This window comes from Aspergillus glaucus (genome assembly GCF_001890805.1).
Source record: "Aspergillus glaucus CBS 516.65 unplaced genomic scaffold ASPGLscaffold_11, whole genome shotgun sequence".
NCBI lineage: Eukaryota > Fungi > Ascomycota > Eurotiomycetes > Eurotiales > Aspergillaceae > Aspergillus > Aspergillus glaucus.
This window is the reverse complement of record NW_019170463.1, coordinates 658,671-682,928: the sequence shown is the minus strand read 5'-3', so window position 1 is coordinate 682,928 and position 24,258 is coordinate 658,671. Positions and strand designations below refer to the sequence as shown.

The 24,258-nt window shown below is 50.6% G+C and overlaps 10 protein-coding genes across 10 annotated transcripts; 6 read left to right on the top strand and 4 right to left on the bottom strand.

Annotated features, from left to right (window-relative positions):
• Positions 1-166: 166 nt before the first annotated feature.
• Positions 167-2,052, top strand: ASPGLDRAFT_26156 (Y-family DNA polymerase; the record flags this gene model as incomplete). The annotated part of the gene is made up of 2 exons (XM_022543535.1): positions 167-319; positions 376-2,052. 2 exons carry the CDS (start codon positions 167-169, stop codon positions 2,050-2,052), a joined length of 1,830 nt encoding a protein of 609 aa, XP_022400673.1.
• Positions 2,053-2,756: 704 nt separating this feature from the next.
• ASPGLDRAFT_127323 (uncharacterized protein) lies at positions 2,757-4,739 on the top strand (the record flags this gene model as incomplete). The annotated part of the gene is made up of 2 exons (XM_022540715.1): positions 2,757-4,193; positions 4,335-4,739. Coding segments are annotated over 2 exons (1,842 nt in total), but the record flags the coding sequence as incomplete, so codon positions are not given.
• Positions 4,740-5,278: 539 nt separating this feature from the next.
• On the top strand, positions 5,279-5,798 carry ASPGLDRAFT_47684 (uncharacterized protein). The gene has a single exon (XM_022546730.1). It carries the CDS (start codon positions 5,333-5,335, stop codon positions 5,651-5,653), a length of 321 nt encoding a protein of 106 aa, XP_022400671.1. The 5' UTR covers positions 5,279-5,332; the 3' UTR covers positions 5,654-5,798.
• Positions 5,785-7,211, bottom strand: ASPGLDRAFT_47682 (putative transsulfuration enzyme family protein). Its single transcript, XM_022546729.1, has 2 exons — positions 6,984-7,211; positions 5,785-6,937 (listed from the first exon to the last, which is right to left on the bottom strand). Exons 1-2 carry the CDS (start codon positions 7,122-7,124, stop codon positions 5,921-5,923), a joined length of 1,158 nt encoding a protein of 385 aa, XP_022400670.1. The 5' UTR covers positions 7,125-7,211; the 3' UTR covers positions 5,785-5,920.
• A 235-nt stretch (positions 7,212-7,446) lies between these two features.
• Positions 7,447-8,503, top strand: ASPGLDRAFT_47681 (FMN-binding negative transcriptional regulator). The gene has a single exon (XM_022546728.1). The coding sequence runs from the start codon at positions 7,626-7,628 to the stop codon at positions 8,367-8,369; it is 744 nt and encodes a 247-aa protein (XP_022400669.1). The 5' UTR covers positions 7,447-7,625; the 3' UTR covers positions 8,370-8,503.
• A 160-nt stretch (positions 8,504-8,663) lies between these two features.
• Positions 8,664-10,449, top strand: ASPGLDRAFT_47679 (Zn(II)2Cys6 transcription factor). Its single transcript, XM_022546727.1, has 3 exons — positions 8,664-8,984; positions 9,049-9,502; positions 9,555-10,449. Exons 1-3 carry the CDS (start codon positions 8,714-8,716, stop codon positions 10,237-10,239), a joined length of 1,410 nt encoding a protein of 469 aa, XP_022400668.1. The 5' UTR covers positions 8,664-8,713; the 3' UTR covers positions 10,240-10,449.
• Positions 10,450-11,435: 986 nt separating this feature from the next.
• ASPGLDRAFT_368016 (uncharacterized protein) lies at positions 11,436-14,240 on the top strand. Its single transcript, XM_022544738.1, has one exon. It carries the CDS (start codon positions 11,630-11,632, stop codon positions 13,883-13,885), a length of 2,256 nt encoding a protein of 751 aa, XP_022400667.1. The 5' UTR covers positions 11,436-11,629; the 3' UTR covers positions 13,886-14,240.
• Positions 14,241-14,328: 88 nt separating this feature from the next.
• Positions 14,329-17,284, bottom strand: ASPGLDRAFT_126979 (uncharacterized protein; the record flags this gene model as incomplete). The annotated part of the gene is made up of 5 exons (XM_022540693.1): positions 14,329-14,688; positions 14,800-15,047; positions 15,165-15,379; positions 15,440-16,686; positions 16,778-17,284. 5 exons carry the CDS (start codon positions 17,282-17,284, stop codon positions 14,329-14,331), a joined length of 2,577 nt encoding a protein of 858 aa, XP_022400666.1.
• A 451-nt stretch (positions 17,285-17,735) lies between these two features.
• ASPGLDRAFT_367799 (uncharacterized protein) lies at positions 17,736-20,544 on the bottom strand. The gene is made up of 5 exons (XM_022544734.1): positions 20,162-20,544; positions 19,494-20,105; positions 19,287-19,438; positions 19,064-19,240; positions 17,736-19,018 (listed from the first exon to the last, which is right to left on the bottom strand). Exons 1-5 carry the CDS (start codon positions 20,426-20,428, stop codon positions 17,944-17,946), a joined length of 2,283 nt encoding a protein of 760 aa, XP_022400665.1. The 5' UTR covers positions 20,429-20,544; the 3' UTR covers positions 17,736-17,943.
• A 479-nt stretch (positions 20,545-21,023) lies between these two features.
• ugp1 (UTP glucose-1-phosphate uridylyltransferase) lies at positions 21,024-23,619 on the bottom strand. The gene is made up of 4 exons (XM_022544715.1): positions 23,502-23,619; positions 23,101-23,261; positions 22,860-22,943; positions 21,024-22,790 (listed from the first exon to the last, which is right to left on the bottom strand). Exons 2-4 carry the CDS (start codon positions 23,197-23,199, stop codon positions 21,327-21,329), a joined length of 1,647 nt encoding a protein of 548 aa, XP_022400664.1. The 5' UTR covers positions 23,200-23,261; positions 23,502-23,619; the 3' UTR covers positions 21,024-21,326.
• Between the last annotated feature and the right edge of the window lie 639 nt (positions 23,620-24,258).

Below are 24,258 nucleotides of genomic sequence, written 5' to 3'. Positions count from 1 at the left end.
GTCAGCGATGATGCGCCAAAGTTGCAGCTGGTTCGGCGAAGCGAAGCGGCGATTCAGCGCCACGTGAAACACGGCCCGCAACGCGTGGTCACATGATCAGGCGTATCAATAGATGCCTGCTTCGGCAATGATCGCGACAATGGTCAACGAGCCATGAACGGATAAGATGGAGCCACAGGGCGAAGATTCTGTGGAGAAAGGAAAGGAGAAGGAGAAGGAGGAAGAGCAGTTGGAAATAACTGAAGATGAAACTCTGAAGTATCACTTATTGGGTCCGTCGTTGACCAAAGCCGGTCAAGATGCGGTTGACCAGCGCAAGGTGAGCAAGCATCATCCTTGAACTTGTATTTCCTTGCTAAAGCAATAAATGGTAAGGTATCAGAGATTATATACAATGCATCAAAAGGGTCAAAATTCTTCAATCATGAGCAGAATCGCGACCATGTTCTGACGACAAAAATTGAGCGTATCCTGAAAGAGAAGGCCCGTCTAGAAAAGCAAGATTTATCTTGGGACTTCCGCAAAGCAGACGAATTCTTTGCGGAACTTGAACTCACACGAGATCTGTCGCAGTATGTGGTACATGTTGACTGCGATGCATTCTTCGCTGCGGTCGAGGAGCTCGACCGACCCGAGCTGAAAACGGTACCTATGGCCGTTGGTAAAGGCGTCCTTACCACTTGCAACTACGAAGCAAGGAAATTTGGGTGCCGCAGTGGCATGGCATCATTTGTAGCCATGAAACTCTGTCCTCAACTGGTCTGCCTGCCCCAGAACTATGAGAAATACACCGCCAAAGCGAAAGAGATTCGGGCCATCATGGCCCAGTACGATCCTCTCTTCGAAAGTGCCAGCATAGATGAGGCATACCTCAATATCACATCTTACTGTGTAGAGAACCAGCTCGACCCAGAAGAAGCGGTTCAACGCATGCGAGAAGAAATACTAGAAAAGACACTTGTCTCCGTCTCTGCTGGCATAGGGCCAAACGCCAAAATTGCCAAGATTGCGTCCAACCGCAACAAACCAAATGGCCAATTCCGTATCCCTAACGACAGAGATGCTGTGGTGGGCTTTATGAAGGACCTCCCCGTCCGCAAAGTGAACGGTGTTGGCCGGGTATTTGAACGAGAACTCGACTCGATTGGCGTCAAGTCGTGCGGCAATATATACCCGCAACGAGGCTTCTTGACCAAACTTTTTGGAGAAAAGGCATTTCAGTTCCTGGCACAGTGTTACCTGGGCCTGGGAAGGACTAAGATCCAGCCAGTTGAAATCTATGAGCGCAAGAGCGTCGGCACGGAGACCACCTTTCAGGAAATTGGGAACAAGCAAGAACTCAGGAGCAAGCTATGGTGGGCCGCACAGGAGCTTGAAAAAGATCTGGCTCGCACGGAATTCAAAGGCCGGACTCTAGTATTGAAAGTCAAGCTACATTCATTTGAGGTGATGACGCGCCAGACGGCACTGCCTAGGGCAGTATCAGTCGCGAAAGATCTCTATGCGTTTGCGCTGCCTATGCTGAGCAAATTGGAAAAAGATACCCCGAATATGAAGCTTCGACTTCTTGGTCTTCGTTGTACTAATTTGGTGAGTACCAAAAAAGTTGGCGTTGAGTTCTTTGGAGTGGCCTCTCGATCCAAACCTGCGACAGAGTCAACACCAAATGGAAACGCAGAGCAAGAACCCGGTACAGAGGAAGCTTTCGAGCAGGCTGCCCGTCAAGAATTCCAGGATGAAATGGATCATCTGGAACAGCTCAGCCAAGAGGTCTCTGACTCCAAGGAATTGGAAAATGCTGAGGCCAACATTGTGGACAAGCCGAACGAACCGTCTACACCTGAGGTCGTATACTGGGACTGTCCCATCTGCTGCAGACCACAACCGGCTGATGATAAAAATTTTAATGATCACGTCGACTTCTGTCTCTCAAAAGACACTATCAAGGAGGCTGTCCAGGACGTTTCTCAGGTTTCGCCAATGCCTTTAGGTCGAAAGAGGAAAACGACATCCCCTCATGATCCTAAACAAAAACGACTCTTTTTTACGTGATAATTTTGGTCGAGAATATATCTACTCCTACTAGACCGCACGTCAGCTCTTGGAAACCTGGGGCTTGTATGTGAACCCCGAGAGCAACAAGATTGCTCCAAACAATACGAGTCATGCTCGCTTAACGAACGTCTAATACCGAGGAACTCAAACATTAGGCCACAATCCGGGCTTCAGAACGCCAAATCTACCGAGCATTCCGTGGAATAACAGACGCTGTCACGCATAATTGCTGGGATACCATTGTCTTAACTATGAATCTCTAATCTCGTGAAGAATGAATGTCTGGTCCGCTGTGTTATGAACCAGGGATGAATACCCGCCATAATCCGGGTCGCCCCATGTGACCGGCCTGGACTCCGTAGATAACTCCATAGACACATAATAATAGCCGTCAATCTAAGTAAAATGAATCTCCCTGACGCTACGCTCTATCAGTACAAGCATCGTTCTAATTATGTTGGCTCTTAACCCGAGGCAATGGCGGTGAAAACGGGGGTGGCTGGCACTAGACCGTTTTCGGCGGGGATGGGATTTTCCCCATGACTGACTGTTGTTGGCATCAAACTTTCTTTTCACTTCACCATCATCCTCTCAGGGTACCTGACTACTGCTCAGTACCTGACAGAGCATACCGACGTGTCTGTGGCGGATGCCTCCATCATGCTTGCAGATCGTCGTCGAACCTCGCAATGCCATAAGTTCGCCGTTCTTTCCGCCCCTCGAAATCCACAACTATGACCTCCGATAAACAAAACCCCGGCCATATCGCCAAACCCTTTACCCCGGCTCTCAGCGCTGCCTTTCACCGATCGAATAATAAATCGCCTTTAACTCCCAGACTCGCTACTCCGGGAGGTTACCGGACGCCCCGACGTGTCGCGCAATCCGAACACCCTGCGTCAGCTAATACCACCCCCTCCAAGGACGATTATCGTTCGAGCGCCAGTTTTCTCAGCACGAATGTGACTCCGCGAACAAATTCTCGAACGTCTAGACGAGATGGACCTGTGTCATCGCCCACGAGTACCACGTCGGGGGTTCCGTCGGCGCCCCATACCCCTTACTCTCAGTCCGTGGTGACCCCTGGATCGCAGAATGGAGCGCATTATCGGACAGAACGGAGTCCGGTTCGCGGAGGACCGAAGCTGGAGCCTCCGCGCACCAGCAGGGCCAGAACCCTGACCGCAGAGAGCCATCACTCTGCGCGTCCGATGTCCTCGCCTGATATGTCGTCATCAGGATCGCCGATGTTCTTTCATGCCTCCGATGCCAGGTCGTCCAACACCCCCGAACCGGAGCCTCGACTCAAGCCGCCCGGGAAACCGTCCTCGCCAGCATCATTTGTATATGCCAAAGGAAAAAAAGAAGAGCGTCGGTCATCAGCAGATGAATCTCACCCCGCAGCACCGACGATCAAACGCCGTTCGACAGGGCTGTCCCGGTCTGTGGTTGGGGGAAAACCTCCCACCACTAATTCTGCTTCCCCACGATTGAAGTCTGCAAAGCTCGCAACCGAACCTGCACCCCGACTATCGGACAGTGTGGCATCCCAGTCGGGACCACCGCCCACTAATGATTCCACTGAACCTAGTTCGCAGCGGCAGGCTTCGTTGCCAGCTATCGTTCCTGATCGACCACCACCCGTTCCCCTCTCTATCGCACGCCATATTAAATCGTCAAGCTTAGATTCCGCAAGCAACAGTAATTCACCCAGAGAGGCACTCCGACCAAGTCCCATTATCGTGTCTCCAACGGATCCACAAGTTGACGCCAGTGCCGCGGCATCAGAGCCCATTCCAGGTCTACGACCTCGAATATTTAGCAATGGGTCTTCTGGCTCCGCAGACACGGCAAGTCCTGTCAGAGATGCGAAGGAACAGGTGAACACGAACGACCCGGCTGCCAATGCTCGCGTCGAGCGCAAGATTATGGACCTGGAAATCAGCAACTCGTCCCTCCTTGCGATTAATCGTACCTTGGAGCGCGAAATGCGGAAGCAGAATGCAGAATTGCGGCGATACAGACGTCTTAGTCGTGCAGGCCGTATCCCCGTTGGGCCATCTAGTCGTTCAGTCTCCGGGACAGCGCTTTCGACAACCACTGAAACGGAAGAGGAAGGAATGAGCGAGATATCTTCGGTGCAGTCACATACAGAGTCATCTGACCATGATGGCGATGACGAAGATGAAGATGAAGATGAAGACAAAGACAAAGACAAAGACAAAGACAAAGACAAAGACAAAGACAAAGACAAATACGACGATGAGGATGAAGATGAGGACGAGGAAGATGAAGAAGATGATGATGAATATTCCGCAGATGAGAGAGTGATGAGTCCCGGATCATTGGCGAAGCATGATGCCAAACATCGGGCACGAGACGAGAAACGAGTGTTTATTGATCTTGCCAAGCATCAAGAGTTATTGACTGATAGCCAGAAAATGAATCAAAGTCTCCGACGGTGTCTGGCATGGACGGAGGAACTGATCAAGGATGGTCAGAAAGCCTTGGAATACGACGTCCACGTCAATGATATCGAACTCGGTGGACGCGTGCTTGCCCCCGAAGAATTGCAAGACATTGGCGAAAGTGCCCGAGGATTATTATCGGCCTCGAACTTCAAAGATGATTACTCGTCTGTTACTGAATCCAGCGATCCGGATTCAGGCAACGAGACGGCTTGACTATCTACTGTTACTATTGCTTTCTCGTGCGTGTTTTTCGTGTATGCGATGCTCTCCAACTCCAGCGTGTCGACGGCAGGCCCAGTCTTTCACTTACTTCTACATACCCTTGCTTTGTTATTCCCCCTATGTTATCTTGACCCTCCCGATACCCCCAGCCATCCCGGTGATTGGCAATGAGGTCCACTCGGTTATTTCTTAATGTCTTTCTCTTATCCTCTTTTTTACATCATATTCCGGGATCCTGTCTTTTGTTTTTGGCGTTCCATTCTAGCGATTACCCTTTGCACATCTGCTGCTATCTGCCCCTACCCATTTGCTTGATAGATACCCGATGCGCGATAATACACTTTTTAGATCAGTCCAATATGGTCACGTTATCATTCGTATCGTCATATCGCCACGAGCGAACCATGGCTTCTCCCGTTCTCGACGTCAAGTCGTAAACGACGTTGGATACTGATACGTCCTGACGTCATGCATCTATCTAGCCCCAGATCTATAAGAACCCTACATATCGGATCTTGATTTCTATAGCTCACCTTTCGTCTTTATTCCCTTCACAAACAATCAATAAACCCCACAACGTCAAAATGCCCGGCAACAGCGGAAACCGTACGCCTTCCTCACCCTCCCTCGCCCCCTTCCCCCCGCTCCCCTACCCAAAACTAACCCATCCCTCCCCCAACCAAACAGAAGGCTCAAACCCCTTAAACAACATCTCGGACCAATTCAACAAAGCCACCGGCAACGCCAAGGACACCTTGAACAACGCTACCGGCGGTCTTGGCGACAAGACAAACAACGCTACCTCCGGCGGACAGAATGTGTCGAATAAGTTTGGTAATGCGACGGGGAACTTGAGACAGCAGGCTAGGGATTTTATTGGGAACATTACTGGGGGGAACAAATAGGTGGTTAGCGTGTATGTGATATATGAGGGGTACATATGGGCATTTGTGTCCTGTATCTATAATCACAAGATACAATAATTTGATACCTACGGATACTTGGTAGATGTGAGATGTGAGATGTATAGCCGTTTTCGTGTATACCAGCTCTTCATCATGCAATTGCGTAACTGATATTGTCTATGACTTTCATATGTACTTTGGTTTTATAAACCCCTCTTCGATGTCACTGTACAAAAACCCCCAACTAGACATGAATACAAAACCTGATCAAACCAAAGCCTGAAAAGCCTGCAAAAGATCCCCTTTCAAATCCTCCCAATTCTCCAACCCCACACTAATCCGCAACAATTTCCGATCAACTCTCGAATCCGACAATGCCCGCCACTCAATCAATGACTCCACTCCACCAAGACTAGTAGCATGATGGAAGAAACGCAGCTTACTAGGCAGCACGCGAGCATATTCCTCACTAGTCAGTATAACAGCGAAAACAGGCCCGAAACCATTGGGCATTTGCTTCTTGATCCAGGGTTCGTCTTGTAAACTGGCGTGGTGGATCTTGCCGAGGACGGATTTGATGAGTTTCTGTTCGTCGGTGGGGGAGGGCGCTGTTAATGCGCTCTGCAGCCAGGAGATTAGATGGGAGGCGTTTTGGCTAGCGCGCTGCACGCGAACTTCCAATGTGCGCAGACTACGAGCACCAAGCCAGGCTTCGAAGTTGCCCATGACGTTTCCCATGGCTAGTCGGTCTTCGAGAAGCTGTTTTGTCCAGTCTTTGCGCTTGGTTGCGAGGACGCCACTAAGGAGGTCGCTGTGGCCGCCGAAGTACTTTGTTCCTGAGTGGAGGACGATATCTGCGCCCCAGAGGAATGGGTCTTGCAGGCCTGGTGGGGCGAATGTGCTGTCGACGATTAGGTATGCGCCGCGGGAGTGTGCCTTTTGGGCGAATTCCTCGATGCTGAATGCTGTTCCAAGAGGGTTGACGGGTGTTTCGAGGAGGATGACATCTCCAGCCTCAAGGCTCTCGGCTGAGCAGTCCAGAGGTAGTTTCTGGAGTCCCGAGAGGCGGGAGAGGACTGCAATCACTTCATGGCTGCCGTGGTACCCTTCCCCAACAGAGATGCGGCGGGGGTTGAGCAGGACCAGAGCGGCGTGGAGGGCTGCGAGACCGGTGGTGTAGCTCACGGCTTGTCCACCGATGAGAGCGGAGAGGATGGCTTCAAAGCGGGTTGCGTTGGGGGCGAATTCGCGGGAGTAGACGTAGTTGTGCCCGTCAAACTCGTCCTGTGAGAGTTAGCCCAGCTCCTTAAGCTTAGAGAGACAAACATACCACCGGGTCAACAGAAGGAATCAAATTCTCTGGCTCACTAGGAAACCGGAAGGTAGTCGAGAGATGAATTGGAGGCGCAACGTCCGTAACCCGGTTCAACGAGTCATCCGCGTGCAACGCTTGGGTAGAAGGGTGCGACATTGTAAAGCAGCTACAATAAGCCCTGAACCATAATGAGTTTGAACGTAGTAGAGAAAAACTCTCCGTCCTCACACTTGGGAGTTTTTATATCTAATCGTTAAGATCCACTCCTGCCAACTTCCGAAACCAGAATTAAGCTCGTTTTAGTGCCGATTCGCCCCACTCCTGCCAACATCCTAATTGAGTATAGTGCATGGTACTTTTCGTTTTGTACCGGTACGGGAAGAATAGCTATGATTGGCTGGATGTCAGCTGATGGATAAGGCGATCGATAATTCGCCGATAAAGAACCATACCAGAAATGGAGGAATGCGACGCCCTACGCCGATGTATCGGCGGTTACTGCGAATCATATGGAATGTATATCATGTGCTGACCGGGTGGTATGCAGAGCTGGCGCATAAAAGATAAACACCGCAGCATAACCCCTCATCCTGAACCTCTTTCTACTTTACTATTTTACTCTACTACTCCCAATCATCCACAATTTGGCTCATCACAATGCACCTCCGCCCAGGACACGCAGAGGCACGTATCCCAGTGCTACAACAGCTCATCAGGGAAAACCCTCTGGGCATCCTAACAACAGCCATCAAATCCCCCACCTATCCCTTCCTCCAATCCAGCCACATCCCCTTCCTCATCGACGTGCCCGAAAACCCCTCAGAGGACAACCCAGGAACCCTCCGCGGCCATATCGGCAAACAGAACCCCCAAGCCAAAGCCCTAATCGACGCCCTCACAACCACCCAGTCCGAAAAAGGTGATGCCGAAACCCTCGAACTCTCCGACGAAGTCCTCATCCTCTTCAACGGGCCCCACCACCACTACGTAACCCCCAAGTTCTACACAGAAACCAAACCTGCCACGGGCAAAGTCGTGCCGACATGGAACTACTCCGCTGTGCAGGCCTATGGCAAGATCAAGGTATACTGTGACTCGAAGTCCGATGTCACAGGTCGGTTTTTGCAGACGCAGATTGAGGATTTGTCGCAGTATGCAGAGACGGGGGTTATGGGGTATGCGTCGCCGTGGAAGGTGGCTGATGCGCCGGAGAACTATGTGCAGTTGTTGAAGAAGAATATTATTGGGATTGAGATTCGGGTTGAGCGCTTGCAGGGCAAGTTTAAGATGAGTCAGGAGATGGGGAAGGGTGATCGGGAGGGTGTTATTGAAGGGTTTGAGAAGTTGGGAACGGAGGCCGGTGAGGGGATTGCGAAGACTGTTCGTGAGAGGTCGGGATAGGTCTATTCAGTGTTGGCAAGATAGCCTTGCGTTGTGTTTATTGGGGATTGGCTCTGTACTCGGATACTCTGTGGACAAAGCTGAATCCACACTGTTGCAGCACTAGATCAGGAAGAGGACAGCCGGCAGCATAGAAACTACTCTAGAGTATGAATATACGCAAGGCTTTCACCGAAGATTAATAGAGCAATAAATCAGTTCATAGTTAGTTAGTTAGAGCTCGAAGAATGTCTCAATCCTGACTAATCACGATAGCGATACTCCGCGGCGATAACATCCCCGTTCTCCCCACGCACCAACCATACCATGGCAAATCAGAACACAACAACCGCATAAAGCATGCAATGACCAACCCCTGCTATACATGTCGTCGCCGACACGTCCAATGCGACCGGTCCAAAGTTCCCTGCGCCAAATGCGAAAAAGCCGGCCTAGAATGCTTCGACAAGCGACCGCTGCGATGGGTCAAGGGAATGGCGATCCGAGGCAATCTGCAGGGTCTCTCGGTGGAGGATGCTTCGAAAGCTGTGGCCGGGGGTGATAGAGTGCCGGTGGGGTTAGGGGATACTGCTGTGGGGAGTTTGGATCGGACATCGAGGTTTTATCTGGATTATTGTAGGTACCGCTTGCTTATGCTGTTAATGGTTAAAGGATGAGTCTGACAGGAGTGTGGAACTAGATAGCGAACGCATCTGCAAGCTGTTTATCGTCTATGACAGCAATAAGAACCCTTTCCGGAGTTTAATCGCCCTGGCTATGAATGACAAGACCCTGCTCAAGGCTGTTCTGGCCCTGGCGGCGCAGCACAAAGCCAACACGGGCTACTCTGATCAATCAGAACAATCATCTTCGAGTCTCACGACCTCTCACCGGGATGCTCTGGCATTTAAGCACCAGGCGATTCAGGGATTGTCCCAGGCGGTGCAGGATGTTACTCTGTGCAGACAGGATACGACCCTGGCCAGCATCTTTCTTTTGATCTTTTTGGATCTGCTAGAGTCTGGGAGTGATCGATGGAACGTTCATCTTGAAGGCGCAAAGAGTCTCATCTCGCTTAACCAACCACTCGGGAATGACAATCCTGGACAGACGGTACAGGAGATACGCAACTTCGTTGCCAAGCAGATCTATTCGTATGTGTTGCGAACTGATTGTACGATATATATGCATTACTGACAGCTGCAGTATCGAAACGCTTGGAGCAACGTTTGTACGTCCTAAGCTACTCTCCCAGTTTGCTCCACCAGCGATGCTCCCCCAAGACACCGTAGAACAGTCCTTCCTCGGTTGTCCGGAATACCTCCTCCATGCCATCCAATGTATTTCCCACCAGCGAGACATCTTACTCGATACAAATACGCTAGACACCGTACCCATCGACATTCACACCCAAAACCTCACAACCGTACTCGACTCCATCCAACAATTCGACTGCTACCTCTGGGCCTCCACACTCCCCCACCGATCCTCCCACAACATCAACGAACTCTGCAACCTATCCCAAGCCTACAAACTCGGAGCCCTCCTTTATGGACAACGCGTCCTCGACTCACTAACAAACCAAACCACACCACAAGATGACCTGATATATGAATTACTCGGCGTAATCGGTTCCCTACGCAGCGACTATTCCCTATTCAAATGTATCCTCTGGCCAATCTGCATCGCGGCGCTGGAGAGTCCATGGCCGGCACAGCGGGAGTTTCTCAAGGCTTGTCTCGATAAATTCTGGCAGGATACGATGTGTTTGAATGCGGTGAATGCGGCGAAGATAGTACAGCAGTATTGGCAGTGGGCGGATGGACAGGGTCAAGAATCGAGGTGGATTTTTCATATTGGGTTTTTGGGAGGGGATTGGCTTCTTATATAGCCGATGTACGGAGTAAGATTTGGCGTGTCGATAAAATACCCCATACTTCTGATTGATATAGTTCGTTGTTTTCTTATTTTATTTATTTTATTTTTGAAAAAAGAAGAACATGTGGGGAATCTCACTTCGGACCAGAACCGAAAAATAAAAAATAGAAAATAATCTCCAGGGAAGGGACAACAGCAGCATGCAGCGTGGGCTGGCAACCTTCAATTTTAAATAGCTATACTCTATAGAGAATTGACTATTATAATCTCTAATCTCTAGCCTGATACATGAATAGTATGGTGACTGTTATGGATGATGTCAGAGGTCTTTTTATTTATTTTCTGAAAAATATAAAATTAAAATTAAAATGATTAAATATATATATATATATATATATAAAATAAAAATAAAAATAAAAATAAAAAAATAAAAATCAAAAATCAAAAATAAAAAATCAAAAATCAAAAATAAAAAAAATCAAAAATCAAAAATAAAAATAAAAAATCAAAAATCAAAAATAAAATAAAATAAAAATAAAAAAAGAAAGTTAGCGCAAGGAACCAAAACATCAGATCGATCTGTCAGTGTCAACGTCGATGTCTTATAGATCACAAATCACAATATACACGCCTAGATACTACTCTATGCCTTTTGTATAGTAAAAGCCATCCCAATCTCCCCTATTCCATCCATTCGCACAATAGACAGCTGTCTGCCTCAGGCCGGGAACCAACAAAAGCACATCACGTGATGCGGAGAGCCAAAAATACCCCAACGCTTAAAAAAAAAAAATCGAAAAAAAGAAAAAAAGAAATTCCAGCGACCGCCACCGCGACTGCTGAAAAAAACATCCCCAACAAGCATCCGCTGGGCATCATTTTATTGCCTGCTTTTGATCCTGCCATCGACGCAGAACAAGTCCAGATTATTCTGAATATTTTTCCTATTATACAGACTTCTATCAACGAGAGACGAGACTCAACTGCACGCCAACGCGTTATTTTATTTTCTTAAATTTCCCTTGCGCAACCGGTCCGAACCATCCTCCGTATCAAATCCTGCCTGAGGCCAGCAACGGAGTACAGAGCACAGATCGCGTGGGACAGCATCTCGCTCTCAACAACAACAACAAACACGTCGACAACTGCCAACGCGGCGCCGCTATTTGACAGTTTGTGTCAATTCTTTGATTCGCTTGCCCTCCTTCCGTATATTACGTGTGCTCCGCGCGATTGGACAAGTGTCACGGGTTTCCTCCCGTGTGTCGCCCCAAGACCATCTACTTGTCGCGCCAGGGACGGTTATCACATGCTTGATGCCTGAGGCCGACAGTGTGCTTGTATGATCCTGAGTCAAAAAGGAAACCGGGGACACAGAATCTTGTAACAGTTTGCCTGCAAAAATGATGGGTTACGGAGGCCATCCCTTCCAGGCGCCGCCGCCGCAACAGCAGCATCCCCGCCAAACGTCGCATCCGCAACACCCCCAAAACCATTCGCTACAGTCTCCCTCCATGAGCGCCGCGGGCCATCCTGCTCATACTCACCCGAGGCATGCCAATGGTTCGATCCCTGGAACTGCCAACCCGTTATTTCGGGGTCAGCCGCAGCCGACGACTACGGATCTAACTCATTCTCCTGATGTTCGCAAAATCACGACGCCGGTAACTTCCGCGCCGCTGGTTGGGCTGTCAGCAGGGGGTAATTTCAGTCCGTTCCCGGGGCATTTTCCTCAAGGTTCATCTGAATTGTTGTCTCGGAACACGGACTCGGTGGGTGGGGTTAAAGATCCGTATCTGCAGACGCTGCAGAGGAATATCAATCCCATGGCGAATTTTCGTCCTCATCATCCTACTGCTATGAACCCGCAGGCAGCTTTGTCACCTCATGCACATGCCATGAATCTTTCGTCGTCATCGCAGTCGCCGCAGCAGTCATCACTAGAACGGTTACAGCAACATCATCACCGCCAGGGTTCGCACCCAGCAACGTCGGCATCACCTATGTTAGCGCCTAGTCCACGACCCCAGCAGCCGCCACTACCGCCGCCACAGTCGCAGTCGCAGTCGCAGTCGCAAGCACAGTCGCAACGTCCTGCTCATCATAGTCCGTATCAGACGCAACGACCACAAGCGCAATATACCTCTCAGGCCCAACATTATTCGCCGGCGCAGCAGCAGGCACAATACCCACAACAACCGCCATATTCTCAACAGTTGCAATATCCATCGCAGCCCCAATCGCAGCAGCAACCTCAAACTCAGCAGACTTCATATCAACCGACACAACGACCTCATTTCTCTCCCCAACAAGCATACCAGTCGCAGCCGCAAGCGCGTCATTACCAACAGCCACAACAGCAATTGCCACAACCCCAACAACCTCAATATCAGCCTTCGCAGAACCCATACGCGCCAAATCCATACCAACAATTCCCCTTTCAACCCCATCAATATCATCATCCGCAATCGCAGCAGCATGCCTTGTTGCAACAGCAGCAGCCGCCGCAGCCACCGTCACAGCAACAACCTCAGCAACCCCAACCACGGCCAGCCACGACAACGACCCCAGCGGCAACGACAGCGCCAATGTCAATGTCAATGCCCTCGACTATCGGCGTTGCAGAGATTTTGACGACAGCAACAAAGCAAGAGCAAGAGGAGGAGAAACTCGCACCCCCAAAGAAACGCAGTAAGCCCGTACCAAAGCAATCGCAACCATCCGCAGCAGCACCAGCACCAGTCCTGCAACAGTTGAATGGACCAGTCAAGTCTGAATTGGCCAGTGGTGCTGCTGGTACAGAAAACACACCCCGCCGTCGAGGAAGACCACGCAAGGCGGACAAAGCTGATGGAACTGCACCAGCAAAACCCAAACCCAAGCCAAAGGCCAAGTCGAAATCGGCATCGTCGACACCAAACACGGCTCCGGCCAGTGTTCCTTATCAACACCCGCATCCTGCTCCGTCTCCTCATGTCCAGGCTGCTCCTCCGCCACCGGCACATGCACAGTTTGCGCCGCAGATACCGCAGATGCCGCAGCATCAGCATCAGTTTCATTACTCTACTATGCACGCCCATCCTCAACCGCCGCAACAGCAACCGCAACCTCCCTCCATTCCTCAACCTCAACCACAGCACCTTCAACAACAACCCACTCAATCCCCGCAAGCCCGCCCGGTCCAAATACAAGTCCAAGTCCCAGTCCCTTCCCCCGCAGCTCAACCCCAAGCTCAACCACAGCAACAGCAACCCCAACAATCCCCAGAAGGCCAAACCGAAGGACCACCCCAAAAACGCCGTCGTGGCCGACCCCGCAAAGCCGATACCATCGCAGCAGGAGGAGCTGCTGCTGCCCCGCGTCCAAAACCCAAGAAACCAGCCGGTCCACCCAAACCATCGAAGACGGGAAGACCGCGTGGTCGACCGCGCAAGGTTGACGTTGCTGCCCAGCAGCAAGCCCAGCAGCAACAAGCCCAGCAACAGTCTGGTGCGGGGACAGGTATGGAGCAGGGTAATCGGGCACCTGCACCTCCGCCAACGCAGGCGCCACCACCGCCGAATCCGATGGCGATGCATATGAGTACGTTGAATATGGGGATTGGGATGAATCCTGTTCATAAGAGGGATATTCTGCATTCGATTGATGGGATGAGGTGACCGTCCTCGTTTCTTACTGTCTGTTCACTGTGATTTCTACAACATCTTCAAGTTATTTTCTATGTCCATGTCCATGGGTTATTGGCTCCATTTGCTGTTTGGCTTGTATTGACTAATTACGCATTGTCTATCTATCTCGTTTATGGTTCGGTTCGGTCTCATTTATCTGGTTTTATCGCTTGCTGATGTTATAAATTGAGCATTGCCATCTCCTTTCTTTTTACTTTTATTCCCTATTCCCCTTTCTTTTGTCATGAAATTGTCATTTCTTGCTTTGATTTGATGCATATCTAGCAGCAGCAGTTATTCACAGTCTATATTCATGCATAATCGGATCAGGGTATACCACCATCACAAACAAGCCCAAGTATAATCCATCCAAACCTCAATCCAAACCCTACCCTAACCAAACCAAACAAAAATATCTATAACAACGCCATCCATCATAACCCATAAACCCCCGCAATCCTCCCCCCAACCCCATCCCACTCCTGATTAACCTCCCCTTTCGCAGCCGCCCCCTCCATCCCCCTCCCCTCAACCTCAATCTCCCTCTCTCTCTCTCCCGCCTCCTCACTATCCCCGGACACCCCCTCAACACCACTCCCGACTCCACTAGCCGGAACAGGCATCCCCTCCGTCAGCGACCCGGTGACAGGCAACGTCTCGACTTCGGGGAGGTCGCTCACGTCGATACCTAGGTTCGGTGCTATGCGCCGCATAAAACTATCTGATAATATAAACGCGCGGCGCGCAGCGGGGTCTCCGTGGACGGACATGTGGTATAACCACCTTAACGCCTTCTTCGTCGAACTAACGACTGCTGCGACTTGTAGTGTCGGAAGCGGATTCATCCGCGGCCCCGTCCCACCCTCACCTTCGCTCCCCGGATCCGTAGAAGCTTCTGTTGGCACAGAGGTCCCGAAAATAGGCGCTTGCACGGACGTACTATATTTCTCCTCCGCAGGTGGGCTCGTCGGCCAACTACCCAGCCCCAACAACAGTGCTGTGGTAGCTTGCATGATATAATGTAAATGATGCCACCATGGCGCGAGATGGTTTAGAGAGAGGATGTCTGGTTCGTTGGGGAGGAGGGAGAGGAGGGCGCAGGAGGCACGGAGGCAGGAGAGGGCCATTTCTGTGCGGAAGCGCGCGCGGCGTGCTTTGGAGGTGTTGGGGGTTTTGTGCAGGCGGGGGGTTGGGTTGGAGCGGGTGATGTCGGCTTGGGTGGTGTGGGTGCTTGTTTCGGTGGATTGGGAGGTTGGTTCTGAGTTTGAACGGTTGGTTGCGTCAGAGGTGTCGCCGTCGCTGTCGATATCTGTATCTTTAGGGTTGGTGGTGTCGTTGTCGTCGCCGTTGGCGGTTTGGCTAGGGCCGATATCCGTGGATGGGGTGATGTTTCTGGCGTTTGCGTGCGTGAGACAGGGTCGGCATAGGGTTATCTTGGAGCTGTAGAAGTGCATTGCGAGACTGAACTTCTCTCTCGCAAAACTCCTCTTCCGGTCTTTCTCCTTGTCCTCGTTCCCATCGAACTCCCACCCACTCGATACCAACAAATTGATATCCCCATTCAGCGCTTCTCGTCCACCAGTTGTCGTGAACTGATACATAGACGGGACTTTAAAAAGCCAGTTATCCAGTTTAATACCGTACTTCCGAATACGCTGCTCGATTTGCCCGGATCGTTCACGGATGCCTTCTATGCTGTAGACTTTGTTGATGATAGCTTGTGTGATAAAAACCAGATCAACAGAGCAAAAGAAGAACGAGGACGGGCTGGGGCCGCATTTCTCGAGCCATTCGCCATGCGCACGGGACTCCTCGTCCGATTGGAAGAGCGTCGGCTTGAGGTATTTCTGGCGCAGCGGGATTTCCTGGAATAATTTGAGCACGTCCGGCCTGTCGAAGTATTCTTCTTCGTATGGTACCGGTAGTGGCACCGAGCTGAGACCTTCACTTGCGCAGGAGACTCGTCCTGTAAGTCCGGCGATGGAGTGTTCGAGGATATATATTGACCACCAGAGACGACTGCGTGCTTCTTTGGCGCCGTGGTCGGTCCGGTCGTCTACGAAGCGGAGGTTGATACCGAGAGATAAGGCGGAGCGGAAGGCCATGTTTGCGAACTTGGAGGCGCGGTTTACCTGGCCTCGTGCCAGCATGTAAAACGCAACTAGAAACTCCACCTGCACCTGCTGCAAGTCTGAATGCTCGAAGAGCATGTCCTCTGTTAAACTCAACTTCCGCGCTCGAGCCAGAAATATCAGACTATCCCTATCGCCACCGACATCATCACCCGTCAACCGACAATAGTGACATCCGATGGCGAATATCATGTTAAGCACAGCGAGCCATTTCCGCGGCGGTCGAACGTTGTTCGGTTCACGGATGAAGCGCGCGTACTGCGAGGTGAATGTCTTGCGTCGGACGACGTTGAACGACGGATGGAAGACGAGCATGTATGCCGAAAAGTATTTATCAGCGAGTTGTTTCGAGGGCACGGCGGAGGGATCGACTTCGTGGAACATGGGGATGTCGAGGTCGTCTAGGTAGTAACTCATCAATGAAATCGGTACATCAGGTCGTCCCTCTGAACACTGAGACGCCGGATCACTATCCTGGATCCCACGGCGACTGCGATATTTCGCCTCGTTCTCGAGTTTCTGCATCCACGCTACCTCGGAGTTCTTCCCAAAGTATCCCGTCGCCCTAGTCTTCTCATTGCGGTTCAAATCCTCCTCAACAAGATCAATTGCATCAAGCGACCCCAACGACGAAGTCTCACTTGCCGTGTCCGACCCCTCCTCATGTTCATCAAGCTATATCACCCAATCACCCAGTTAGCCTCTAACACCTCCAACCATAACACCCTCCCCCAAACACCATCCATCCAACATACAGGGGCAGGGGCAGACATACCTTCAAAGCCCTCCGAATCCTCTTCGCAGCCATAATATCCACATCCGGCTCCAAATCCCTCAACAACTCCTCATACTTCTCAACCTTCATCCCCAATGTCCCTAACTGCTTCTGCTCCCTTACCCGCTTTACGTCCAGAAACGTACATGTGATCTTCTGCTCCACGCACTGCCGACACATGGGCTTGTTGCCGTCGCATTTGATCTTCCGGTTGCGGCAGGGTTCGCATGCGCGCGCGGAGCGGTGTCGGCGGTATGTCCCGCTGTCGCCGCCTGTTTTTCGGGGGATTGCGACTCTTGCTGGTTTTGGATGGGGATTGGGATGGGGGTCTAGCGGCGCGACTCCGAATGGTGGAGGTTGGGGACGAGATGAGATTGTGTGTGCCGGTGGGGGAGGGGGGATGTCGTTTGAAGGAAAGGACAGACCGCTCGGAAACGGGTGGAATGTGGGTGTTTCGAAACGGTTGTAGCTATTCCTCGGCATTAGGAAGGGGTCTGTAGATGGATCTGTTGTCATTGTGTGGTCGGATTCTATCTGTTGTTGCTGGTCCATTGGGCCTGTGTTTAGAGAGGCAGGGGCCACGATGGATTGTTCCCAGGGCCAGGATGTTGCTGCTGACGAGGGGGGCATGGCCTCTTCGGAGAGGTCGATGTTCATTACATTGGTTCGTTGGGGGTTCTCGGGGTCGTAGGGTCTGATGTGGTTGTGGGTGTGGTTGTGATCCATTGTGACTAGCTAGCCCGTGTGGGTGATTTCCGACTTGAGCTGGTTTGTTTTATTTAGTTTGCTTTGCAATTCTTGTAAAGGTATGGTGGTTGAAAGGTTGTCGAAAAAGGAAAGTAAGTTCCGTCGGGTATGCATTGATGATCTCACATCATGACATCACTTGTTACTGTCACGGAGCTCAGCCAGGATAATGGAACATCAACTCATGTGCTCTACCTAGGTAGCTATCGACGAGAATTATCAACATGAGGAAGGAAGAAAGGAGGTAAAGCCGTGTTTATCAACAAAGCAACGAAGCAAACAGCTGCACCTCACGTGATACCCAGCCAACGTGACCAGGCCGTCACAGTTACCCATGGTCACCTCTGTATAATATGCATAGTAGAGATATATAACTGCATTACTTACAGGCACTATTACCACTCCTCCTGCTTATTCCTCTCAGCCACAATCTCATCCTTCCCCAGACTCAAGCTCTCATACCGATCCAGCATATCAAACAGCCCTAGCCCCGGATACTCCTGTAGGTCTTCGCCGTTATGACTCCCATTCCCAAGTCCATTGTATCGATCATCTTGGTTCAATTTTTCGAGACCCTTGGCGTAATCATCTAACCAGTTCTGTCCCTTTGCGGTGGAGTCTTCGTCGAATAGTTCTTTTAGTTCTTCGGAGACGCCGCTCGACTCGCGAATTCGTTTCCCTTGCGACTTGGAGCGTACGGATTGCCGGAAGATGTGAAACAAGTTGCGGCCCAGATGCGAGCGACTTGCAATTACAGAGAACGAACTGGAGAGGGAGAGGAAGTCCGGGTCTAAGATGTCGAAGGATTCGGACTCGAGCATGGCGAAGAGCGCCAGGTTGATGGCGTACATGGCAAAATAGTGCGCGCGTGTCATGCCGTATTCGCGTCGATGCAGGCGTGTAAGGCTTGCGATGCCGCGGGCAGCAGATTGTGTGAGTTCCCAGGCGTTGTATTTGCTGTTCGGGCTATGGCGGGGCTCGCTCTCTGGCGTTTTAGGGGCGTCGGATGTGGTGCTAGAGACATCATCGTCTGCATTGCAGGCGAATATGTTGATGACCAGGGTGTAATATCTCATTCTATCATAATAAGTCATGTTTCCAAATGTGTAAACCAGAGAGACATACCTTAGAAGAATAATATAAGGCGGCGGTTTCGTCTCCGGCCCAAAAATACGCGGCAAAGCACCATGCCATCTTCGTAACCGCTCATATAAATTCTCCTTCACCTGACGACGCTGCGAAGCCGAAGTCACACTCCTATCCTCCGAAAACAATTCCTTCGAAATATCCAGTGCAATCTCACTGATATTACATGTTTCATCAAAGTACTGACTCAGATATGCTGATCTGGCGTTGCGATGCGAGGGATATGGAATCCAGAGGTCGCTATCAGTAGATCCGTTGCGGTCAATTCGGTTCATGTTGACTTTGGCGACGAGGCTTGGTCGTAGAAAGCTGGTATGGATTACACTGCACTTGTTAGACATGCATTATATGACAAAGTAGACGACTTACGTATCAATGTGGAATAACCCCCAGGCAGTTCGCCTGAGAGAGGTATCCATATCAAAGGAAAGTTGCTCGGGAATCATCTTGGCCCCTTTGTCACCGATCAACCCGAGTGTCTCGCCGGCCCGAATTGCCTGGTGTAGCATCAGGTAGCCCATATCATCGTCTTCCGAAAGCGCATATCTGCCTATTTTAGAGAATGCATCATAATGTACTAGCAAATACGTACCTCTCATATAAACAAAGCGTGCCCTGTAACGAACACAACCCAATCTTCGCCGTCTCTTGCTGCCTCAACCGCTCAGCCTCAGCAAAAAAATCCGCTCCTTTGGTCAAGATGTCCCCGGGGACGACATATGCTTCTGTAAACTCCGAGAAATGCTACCAAAGTTAGCAACCACACCCACGTCCACAACCACGCAGGAGGAAGGCATACACAAGCATTCGCCAAAATAGCATTCACCAAAAACGGACTACAAAACTCCGTCTCCAAATTCCCCATCGCCATATGCCTCAAAAACACATCCCGGTCCAAAAACGAATAAAACGGATAATCCCATGTAAAATACAACGATATCAAATGCGACACCAGATCATCGTCCTCAGTCACAGTCGTCCACGGCTTCGCAGGAACCTTGCACGGCGCCTCATCACACAGAAAGTGTATATCCATGACTTTGCGCCGGAATGAGGGACCCGTGCCTTCGACGTTGAGCATCTGTCGTACATCTTCGAGCTTGTTTACCATTTCTTTGTTGCTTCCTTTGGAGTTTGAAGTTGCACTGTCGAGGTTGGCTAGGGTTTCGTCGACGTAGGATCTGATTTCTTCGGCTGAGGCATCTTTGCGGATGATCTCGAGGAGTTTGAGAGCGTGCGATTCGTCTGCGGCGCGAATTAACTTGAACAAGTCGTTCAGAAGGTCGCGGTGGTACGTCAATTCATCCGCCGTGCGTTTCGCAGCAACCCGTCGTCGCTGATCTAGCGATTCATCAAACACGCAGACCCGGTTAAACGCTCGACAGTTATCACACGGCGCTGTTCCAGAGCACTGCCCAACACTATCAACACCATCCACACCATTCACCCAGAAAGAGGCAAACATACCTTCCTCTTCGACTTCTTACAAGCCAAACAAGCCGTCGACACCCTCTTCTTCCACTGACTACTCCCCCCATTCCCACTCCCACCACCAGCACTTGTCGGCCCTTGCCCACTCCCACCTCCGCTAGAACTAGGCCCCCCAGCAGTACTCCCAGCACTATAAGCAATACTCGATCTGGACTCCCCCGACGGACTCGGCAGACTAGGCGCTTCCTCAGACGTTGGTGACGGGCCCGGCGCTATCTGGCGGTAATATTGCGAATCGTTCATGTTGTCGTTGTCGTTGTCGTTGTTGTTGTCGTTGTGCAGTATGGAGACATATCAGAGTCGCACATTTGTAGGGTAGAATGGAGGTTATTGGGTCAATCAATCGTGTTGTTGTTGGCACGCAACGCAAAAATAGAGTTGGAAGGGTGATCTACACATTGCGGAAAAGGGGAGCATGGGGCATTGAAGTCATGGCGAAAGAGGAACAGGACGGTACCAACCATGCTGGGCAGATACTATGACGTAGAACCGGAATTGAAGTCCGGCCATACAACGTTCCTGGCACCTATTCTATTCCTAGACAAAGTCAATATATAGTACAAGAACAGTAAACGTTGAGTTCTAACTGTCTTGATCTGTCTTGATCTGTCTTGATCTGTCTTGATCTGTCTTGATCTGTCTTGATCTGTCTTGATCTGTCTTGATTTGTCATGATCTTTTTTAACTAGTTACCGTACAGAATGGTTGACGCTGATTTTGAATCTAGACAGGATAGAGGCTTCGTCGGAAATGGTTTCCACCAACGATATGCACGACTGGCACGTGATATCAAACTCGCCTACTATGTTGTCTACGTCCAACTACAGATCAAGACTCATTGAAATAGTGTACCAAGGCTGAATTAAAGTGACTAACGACACGCCAGATACATAACACTACCTACAGGAGCCCATGACCACCATGGCGCCTCCTTGACATCCAGAGATATCCCCATGATAAAACTAGTAGACCAACCCAAATTCAGGGCATACCCATCGCCTCAATGCAGAAAAAGACCGTCCCTGTCGGGATTGAGGCCTGTGCAAGGAAAAAGACATTAAACGGGGTTTAAAAAAAAAAAAACACAATAACAAGTGGTGGGGAAGAACAGATAAAAGAAATGATAAAAGACGAGACTCCCTTAGTGCTCCAGAATTCTCAAGCTTCCCTGAACAACACAGTTTTCAAGAACCGAGCCAGGAGGAATGTCTATTGTGCTGCTCTCCGAGGCCACAATGATGACAGTACCCTTCAAGGTGACGTTGCGACCCAGGTTGACGGCACCGGTGATGGTCAAGTGGTCCAGCTCTACAATGCGAGGAATGCTGGGGATACGCTTCTGGAAGTCCGAGACCTTCTTGAAGTCGGATCCGAGCTTGATCACAGGCACACCACCGAAGCGGTTAGGGTCCATGAGAAGCTGACCGTGCTCGAGACGGTAGAGGTCCGACTTGACGAGCAAGAGGTCGGAGCAGGTCTTGACGGGCAAGAAGCGACGACGGGGCACGTTGACACCGTGGGCATTCTTGAAGTGACGGATGGCAGCACCGACGGCGGTCTCGAGCTGGTAGATGGCCTGGTCGGCCTCACCCTTCTTGTCGGCAGGGATGGACTTCTCGTTGGCAATGATCTCCATCTCAAGCTCGTTCTCCTCAACAACACGCTTGATGGCACGGAGGTTCATCCAGATGTTGTTGGTGTTGAAGTACTTGAACTTCTTGATGGACTTGAACTCGTTGACGTGCTCCTTGGGAACCTGGGCGATTTCCAGGAGACGAGCCTTACCCTCGTAGTCGATGATGGTACCACCCTTGACGTCAGCCTTCGTCTTGTCGGTCAACTCCATGATGTACTCCGAGCCGGTGTCGGCCATGTGCTGCAGGATACGGAGGTCAACGACGGCACCAAGGTTGTCCGCGTTGGACAGGAAAATGTACTCGACGCCACGCTCAAGGAGCTTGTCGAGGGTGCCCGAGTTGTAGAGCGACTCAAAGACGTCACCGTGGCCAGGGGGGTACCAGTCCTGCAGGGGAGCGTCGAAGCTCTTGGGAGCGGGCAGGAGCGAGTCCTTGACGATACGGGGGTAGCGGGACTGGTTGAAGGTGATGATGTCGACGTTGTGACCCTGGTACTTCTTGATGATGGACTGGGTGTCCTGGTCGGTGTTGAAGGAGTTCATGAGAACGAAGGGAACGTTGACATCGTAGGTGCGGTTCAGGTACTCGATCTGACGCACGGACAAGTCAAGGAAGGACATGCCCTCACGGACCTCAATGACTGACTTGGGGCCGACGCAACCCATCGAGGTACCGAGACCACCGTTCAGCTTGACAACAGCCAGCTTGTTGAGGAACTCAACCGAGGCCTCGTTGCCCAACTCGTTGTAGTCGACAACCTGAGAGGGTTGAGGCGGGGCGATGCGGTCCCAGTTGACGGCGTTGCCCTTGGCCTTGTCATTGAGGAAACGACGGAAGAGAGCAAAGAAGTTGTCCGTCTCAGCCTCGAAACGCTTCTTCTCCTGGGGATCGGGGACGGTCTCGGAGAGGGCGTTCAGGGCGTTACGCATCTGCGAAGCGGCCACGCTGGTGGAGGCATTCTCGAAAGCCTGGAGAGGGAAGGATTTGGTCAGAGAACGTTGACGAGAAGAAGAAATGAAGGGCATGTTGCAACGGACGTCTCGAAATGAGAGTAAATAGACAGGTAACAGTTGGTACAGAAGTAATGAATGCGAGCAGTAAACGATGGCGACGGGAGTAGACTGAAGAGCAAAGAAAAGCAAACGAAGAATAAAGGCATATTTATAAACAATCCATCCATCCAGAGGAAAGAGCCATCCCTCCTTCTGTTTTGGATACTGCGACCGCACCGCGGGAAGGAACCAGGAACCACCGCAACAACGACTCAAGTCAACTTACCATGTGCGACTGGGACTTTCCGTGGTGCTTGCCAAAGCCACCCTGGGAAGCCTCATTGGCAGGAGCTCTGAGGCGCGAGGGAATTGCGTTTGCGGCCATTGTGGAAGGTGATATTCGTAGAGAGGGAAAGAGGAGAGGTGGTCAATCGGCGTGTGTCAGGACTGTCGGAGAGTCAATTAGCAACAGCTCAACGACAGAGAGAATTATCTCAATGATGAGAATAAAAGTAGAGTAGGTGAAGAGGAAGAGAAGAGAGGGGGGGTATAGAGAGAATAAAAGGGAGAGAGAGAGAGGGAGAGAGAGCGAGAGGTAGGGGAGATTCCAGTTGCCACGCCAGAAAGGGACCGCCGTCGATCGTCGGGTGTGGCTGGCGACGACAAGCTTCCGTCATGGGCACGTACCTGTACAGTGGTATTATAGAGAGTGTACAAAGTACAATTATTAAAGTGTACTTGGAGAGAGAATATTAAGAAAGAGAAGAGAAGAAAATGAGCAGATATTAAGAGGAAAAGAAATTGAGGAAAAAAGAGAATACGTAAACAATAAAAGGAGGACGATGATGATAATTATAGGGCCAAGTGGGGTACTGTCCAGGTGGACTGGTGGACTGGTGTACTTGTACGGTGTATAGTGTACAAGTATAGTAGCAGAATACAATAGTCTCACCATAGTTTTTCTACACTGTCTCTATATCCTGCTCTAGAATCCTCTATCCTCATCAATTCTCCTCAGGTTCGCCGAGGCTATAAATACCATTCCATTTGTTGTCACCGATAACAGTGGATTCGATATCCGAAGACCCTTCCCTCCAATTCGCTCCATTCCAATCGCATTCCGGAATCCAAGACAAGAACTACAATAATAGCAGTAAGTAATAGTATATAGCTCTCTCCGTATTGCAATGGACCAATCGATACGGTGTCCCACTACGGAGAATACCCAGTAGTACATCCTGGACTAGTATTTGTCCTCCGGTGTACCTGTACTCCGTAGTAGTAGCCCTACGCCACAACAATAGATGATATTTTTGGACCCTGTCAATTTGGTTGTCTTTTAGTCCATAGTCTGGAACGTCACGTTGATGTCCCATGGCTGCCCCCTTTCTCTACGTTTCCGACCCCTCTATTTACCGCTTCCGGATTCACGTGATACACACCG